This window comes from Oryctolagus cuniculus, chromosome 11 (assembly GCF_964237555.1).
Source record: "Oryctolagus cuniculus chromosome 11, mOryCun1.1, whole genome shotgun sequence".
NCBI lineage: Eukaryota > Metazoa > Chordata > Mammalia > Lagomorpha > Leporidae > Oryctolagus > Oryctolagus cuniculus.
Window position 1 is genome coordinate 72247230 of NC_091442.1, and position 6610 is coordinate 72253839.

A 6610-nucleotide genomic window follows, 5' to 3' on the forward strand; every position below is an offset into this window, starting at 1 on the left:
AAATAAATTATATATACGAAACCACCTAACATATGACCTCAGACTTATTAATAATAAAGTAGTCCATGTTAATAATTGGCCAACAACAATATTTAGCTAATAGACAGGAATTTTAATAGCTGCAAAATACTGTAGAGATTATTTTGTAAAATTTCTCCAAAAATAGAGATATAATATAATTAATTAATTGAGTTCTGTCTTAATATTTGTTAAGCATAATTATTTACTTATAATAGGATTAATTTAAAAAACAGCCTCTTTAATAGACTTGAAAAATGAAATAGTGTATATGTATCTTTTTTTCACATGTATGGTTGACTTTTTTTGACAATTTCATCTGTGGCTCTTGGTATACCTTCAATTAAGATACAAGAATCAGGCCGGCACCGCGGCTCACTAGGCTAATCCTCCACCTGCGGCGCCAGCACACAGGGTTCTAGTCCCGGTCGGGGCGCCGGATTCTGTCCCAGTTGCCCCTCTTCCAGGCCAGTTCTCTGCTGTGGCCAGGGAGTGCAGTGGAGGATGGCCCAAGTGCTTGGGCCCTGCACCCCATGGGAGACCAGGAGAAGCACCTGGCTCCTGCCATCAGATCAGCACGGTGCGCCGGCCGTGGCGGCCATTGGAGGGTGAACCAACGGCAAAGGAAGACCTTTCTCTCTGTCTCTCTCTCTCACTGTCCACTCTGCCTGTCAAAAAAAAAAAAATACAAGAATCTATTTTAACAAGCTTTTATAGTTGGACTTTAAAAGATGAAGGTGGATTTGGACTAATGATTGTTGTTATAAATGTTAGCACTCTTTAGTCTTTAGGAAAATGTATGAATATAATTTTGGAGGATATAACTATGAGATTGGAGCAAAAGTTGAGGTCCCACAGAGCATATCCGACTACACTGCAACTGTTCCAAGGGCTATTCTATTCTAAGCAGCAGTAGCAGCAATAAACTCATATTAGTAAAAATAAACTAATGAGACAATTATCCTGGAACATCATTATGTTTTCCACCATTTCATGTCCTAAAGACTTAGGTGACACATAAATAGTCAAAATAACATATAAGACACATTTTAAAAGTTGTTAGAGGTTTTAAATAAGACTTCCCCTCTAAAGGTATTTTGACAAAATGTCTACCAATATATACTTGTTTGGTGGTTTTGATATAGAGCAAAATAGCTCCTCCTATGTTCATTCTGATAATTGTCAAATTTGAACTGTTTGAACTAATATCTCTCTTCTCCAAATGGGGACCTGTTGCTGCAAAGAAGAATGTAGGTGAGAGCAATGATACACAGATTTGTTTATCTGAATGCAGAAGAAACACAACAAACTGATGTACATAGGAAAGGTAGAAATACAGCCTCAAAAACCTTGAGCTTTCCTATTTGAAGTTTTAGCTTCCTCTGGAGAAGAAATGCACTCAATTCTAACCGTAAGAAAAACTCTTAAAGCTTCCCTCTTATCACAGGGATAAATTTTTATTGAGTCTATAATTTTTAATCACAGGTGTATTTCTTAGACATGATTTTGTTCAGATTCTCTATCTGCTATGCACTGGTTGTGATGTTATAAAAAGTAAATGCCTCTTTTTGTGAGCATACCATGCCCTGAACTCAGAAGATACGATACAAAAAAAAAAAAAAAAAAAAAAAAGCAATCCATCTTCAAGCCTTTTCTTTGGCTGAGATATTGACAAGGTTGTAGGCACTGGGTCAGATCTTGTCCTTCCAGGCAAAAGGAAGAAAAGCTGTTGATATGCACCATTCATGAACAGATTAATGACACATATAGTTGCAATAAACTGTTGGATTACAAATTGCAACTATGAATGCCTTAGTTGAGAGATGCATGAATAATTATTCATCTGGGATTTTGTCCATTCGGAATCATCACATAGAATCTAAGTATAGATCTGCCAGTTTATGACGATAGTAAAATTCTTAAAATACAGTTAATACCTCATCATGATCAATAATGTGAGCCTGGCATGAGAGCCCCTGAACCTGCCAGTTAGAGTCTGGTTCACATCCTAACAATGGTTAGGTGATGATTAAAAGACCCAATCCTGAGGAGAAGACAACAGAGAGGTTCATGCAAAGGAAGAGGTTACATAAATGCAAAAGTCAGCAGCAACCAGAGAGTCAAATTTTTGAGACTGTATTTTTACATAATATTTGATGGCTATTTAAGGAGACATGCAAAGGAAAATACCTGTATACCAAACTTATTGCTGTGTAAAGAACAGCAAAAACAATAAATTCCCTGTACAGTAGTTTGTAGATGCTGCCTCTCCACTTGAGGAGTAACCTATGAAATCCAAAAAAAGTCGCATTTGCAACTTTACTGGAGTAAGTGACAGTCATCTTGGATAGCTTTTTCTAGAAGAGCAAGAAGACAAAACGCAAGTAAGAAGTCATGTTTACCACGGGGCAAAAATCTGCATATCAAAGGCAACACAAGTCCACAACCCTTTCGCCTTTCTTGGTTTACACTTTTGGGAACTTGGGGATCACCAGGATCATAGGGCTATGTGTTTTAGTAGGAAAGAGGAGGAAAGAAGTCTCTGGGAAGAGTAATATTAGCAATCTTAAACTTGCTTTAATTACTAAATATTGTTTTTTGATTATATAGCTATTGTTCAATAAGTATTTGGATGAATCCATGTCCACATAGATATAATGTCATCTATCATGTATTTTCCTAAATCAAGGGGAGATTTAGGGTATTGATGTGCTACCTTCTTCAAAACTGTGGCCAAATGTACTGGTGGGGCCTCTTTGCTAGAGTATGAAGAGAAGTATTAATTACACCCTTAAACTTCCTACCTGGCAGTTATGGCTCTCTTAGAAATTGGGAGGTATTGTTGGGAAGACGCAATGCCCAAGTGGTAATTTCATTGATGGGTTATGCCTACAGTGCTTTTAGTTGGATATGGGTGTGTGAGTGCACAGTTAGCACTCTGTGCACTTCAAAAGGTAGTCAAAATGTTGACTCACAATGGTGTAAAGGGAGATGCATTTTCCTGATGAAAAATCTTGCATGAAATGCTTAGGGATGGATGGTTCACTTTCTGCTTGGAGCTGAAGAAAAAGAGGCTGTCATTTAGAACTCTTTCTACTTGGATCCGTTGCATGATGTGGGCAGGATGAGGACAGGGCTTCGAAACCTAGTTTTCAGGGAATTCTTTAGAATTCCTTGCTTTTCGCTAGGACGTTAAGTATTAAGTTTTGAGATAGATGGCCCAAAGCTGATCTTTTCTTGACAACCTTGCTGAACTCCTGGCTGACACTGATCATATGTAGATAAAATGAGATTTCTTTGAAATGTTGGTTTTCAGAAAAGGAGCTATGAGGAGAGTCTTAGAGCTACTTGGACTCAAACCTTGGAGCTTTAGGTAGAATTGTACAACACACAAATAATAAATGCAACAGCAGATTTTTAAATGTGAATTTATCTACATCACATATTTGATCATAAATAAGAAAATTTTCTGTCTTCATTCAGACCCAGGAAAACAGTCCAGTTCTTATTGGCCAATTTTCTCTAAGGAAAAGCAACTCTGGAGCTGCAATCATAGCATTTTTTTTTTCATCACAAACTTAACCTTCAACATTACTGATTTCAGTACAGAAACCAGGGCCTTTGGGCACAAGTAAGCAGCATTACAAAAGCCTGGGCCTCATGCCACAAAACCGGTTTCATTTTTCCACCTCTTTCCTGTCTATTTGTCTAATATGACCACAGCCAAAACTGGGAGAGGAACATAACAATTTAAGTTCATTGGATAATTTGTTCTCATGGGCATAGGAGTTTTAAAATAACGGTCCTTAAATAACATTCCTTTCTTTCATTTGCTAGGTCACCCTTCTATTTGAATTCTGCCCATAAACCCAAGATCACATAGAGTAGAGGTCAGAAGGAAAAGGCAGAGGTTTACTCTGTACACTAACCTATTTATGTGGCTTGGAGTCTCCAACAGGAAAGAGAATCTTCCAGTTTCAGGCTCCCCCTGAAGAGGTGCCGTCAGGTCGATGGCTGCCTCTCGGTTTCACCCTTCCCTCATGCACAGTCAGACTTTCTGTTCTCTGGCTGCTCTGAGGACCCAGAGTGGCCCAAGCGCAGGGGTTAAATGTTTTTCCACTTGTGGAGGCCTGTTTATGCCAGTTTGCCCACTGATGACAGTTATAGCTGGGGACAGACAGAAGCAACAGCTGCTGATGTTGCTTTTTCTCTCTTCTATAATTATAACTCCACCTGCCACCAGAGCACCTCTGAATGAAGAGCCGGCAGTGACGTGAAGGATGTCGGGCCACTGAAGTCTGTTAGGTTATTTTGACTCCATCCCGGGATCAAGGAAGAGAAGTTCCCTGTGAAGCGTTCTGAAGAGGCTCCACCTGTCCCCAGTGGGAATTAGGACATCTTTGTGGGCTTGAAATGAAGAATAGGAAGCCGTGGATTGGGGCAGACAAGAATATAGACATTTGAGAAATCTTGAGGATGTTCTTACAAGTAACAAGTATGTTTGGGAGTGTGTACGTGCATGTGCATGTGTGTATATATGTTCACACATGTGTGCACGCATGTGTGTTTCAGAAGAGGATGGAGAATGACAACATGTAATGGCTTGATATGCTGGAAATCAATGACACACTGATTTGTTACATTTGTTATTCTTCCATGGTCAGCTCAGAAAATTTTAAATTACTCAACATGTCTTAGGAGGATTATGCCTGCATATTTCCCTTTATGAAATGGAGTTCTTCAGCAATCTTCAAATAATGGAATAATTGATTTCAGGGACCTCTCCTTCCAAAGTAATTTGAGTACCAATTGTTACACCTTAAGTAAATGACTCAAAACCAGGTATTTTTGTGGGGAAAGATATTAAAAAAATGCCTATTTGAAAATTAAGAATATATATAATTAAAATTTTTCTAAAGTTTCTTTTAAGATTTATTTATTTATTTGAAAGGCAGAGTTACAGAGAAGTAGAGGCAGAGAGAGAGAGAGAGAGAGAGAGAGAAAGAGGTCTTCCATCTCTGGTTCACTCTCCAAATGGCTGCAATGGCTGCAGCTGTGCCGATCCGAAGCCAGGAGCCAGGACATTTTCTGGGTCTCCCACATGGGTGCAGGGGCCCAAGGACTCTTGGGCCATCTTCCACTGCTTTCCCAGGCCAATGCAGAGATCTGGATAGGAAGTGGAGCAACCAGGAAAGAGGTGCCCATATGGGATGCCAGCACTACAGGCAGCATCTTTTCCCATTACACCACAGCACCAGCCCCTCTAAAGTATTTTTTAAGTGTGGTATATATTTAGCTGGTTTCTTTACCATAAACTGTAAGAGGGAAAAGCAGAGCTCTTCAGGTATTTTCAGTTTCCTGCCCCTATCCCTGTTCAGAGTTTCAGCATGGCTCCCTGTGAATAATCAATGTTCAATATATCTTTGCTGTTAGGATATTTGGGGGAATTTGTGAACATATAAAAGGCAGATATATAATGCCCTACTTTTTATACTTGGGTTCCCAGGAAAAGTGGTCAAACAGATCAGATGTTGCACTTTTGAAAGTTTGCAAGATTGGTCGATGCTATTGAATTTGAGCCAAACACAAAAGTTTATGAGGTAAAACATGAGATATTTTGTAAAATGCTCATCCTTGCATCTCCTGCTGGATGAATCTGAAACTGGGCATGATTTCCAGCAGTAGTGATTGCCTGACTCCTCTTGGGGGTGCTGTACACACTGTTGGTTGGCAATTATGTTCCTCTCCCATTGCACTACTTTGAGGAAGGACTAATTAATTGTTGGAGATCCATTCTAAATGAAATTAGTCAATAATTAGACTGAATGTTGAAACTCCCATAGTTGAGCTGAATCTGGTGGCTAGTTCTAACAAGTACTGAAAGGTGCTGTTCAGAATTTAACTCCTTAGAAGAGACGAAACACTTTCGCTTATTTCAAAATATCTAACAAATAGCAAATTGCAAACTTTACTTTTTATGGGATTTTTAAAGAGAAACCATTAAAATTTCTTATTTAAAACAGGCCTATTCTTCTAGAAACCATAAGTGACATGATTTTATACATGGCATGATATATACAAAATAAAAACAACATATAAAGAATAAAGTACCCTCTATCCTGCTACTCTAGAATGGTGTTATCACACATTCACTTCATCTTTCCAGTTGTTTGTAGAGAATATTTTACCTCCTGTAATTTGTGGGGAGCAGTCCGGACTAGACTGAGTTACTAGAATTAAGACTTATTCTATGCATCTGCTCTCCCACAATATGGCGCTGGGAGAGAAGTAAACAGCTTCCGCACAGCTGCCTCCAGTTCAACCAATAAACTGTAGGACTTGCTCCTGATTGGAGGAGAGCAGCGTACTCGGCGTGTGGGCAGCCGAGTTGGGATTGGCGGAGGAGGACTATAAAGGAGGAGAGAGACGGCATGCACCGGGAACATCTATGGGGAACATCTAAGGGGAACATCTAGCTGAAGGAACACCCGTGCAGCCCCCGAGAAAGCCGGCCGGCGGTGTGCCGCTCCCCTGCGGAAGTGGGGAATGTGGCCAGGGGGAACTGCCCTTCCACGGAGGTGGAAGGGATAGT

The 6610-nt window shown here is 39.8% G+C and overlaps 1 protein-coding gene across 6 annotated transcripts in view; it reads right to left on the reverse strand.

Moving 5' to 3' along the window:
- Window positions 1-4106, reverse strand: part of BEST3 (bestrophin 3) — a 48781-nt gene extending 44675 nt beyond the window's left edge. For 4 of the 6 annotated variants that reach the window (XM_051846442.2, XM_051846443.2, XM_017341977.3 and 1 more), the window contains exons 1-2: window positions 3948-4106; window positions 2209-2375 (exon numbers count right to left, since the gene is read on the reverse strand). In XM_051846442.2, coding sequence (XP_051702402.1) covers window positions 2209-2360 — 152 coding nt within the window. In that variant the 5' untranslated portion in view covers window positions 2361-2375; window positions 3948-4106. Of the gene's footprint in view, window positions 1-2208; window positions 2479-3947 lie in introns of those variants that run through there. The other 2 variants (XM_051846448.2, XM_070052604.1) reach the window with 2 other exon arrangements.
- Window positions 4107-6610: the final 2504 nt, after the last annotated feature.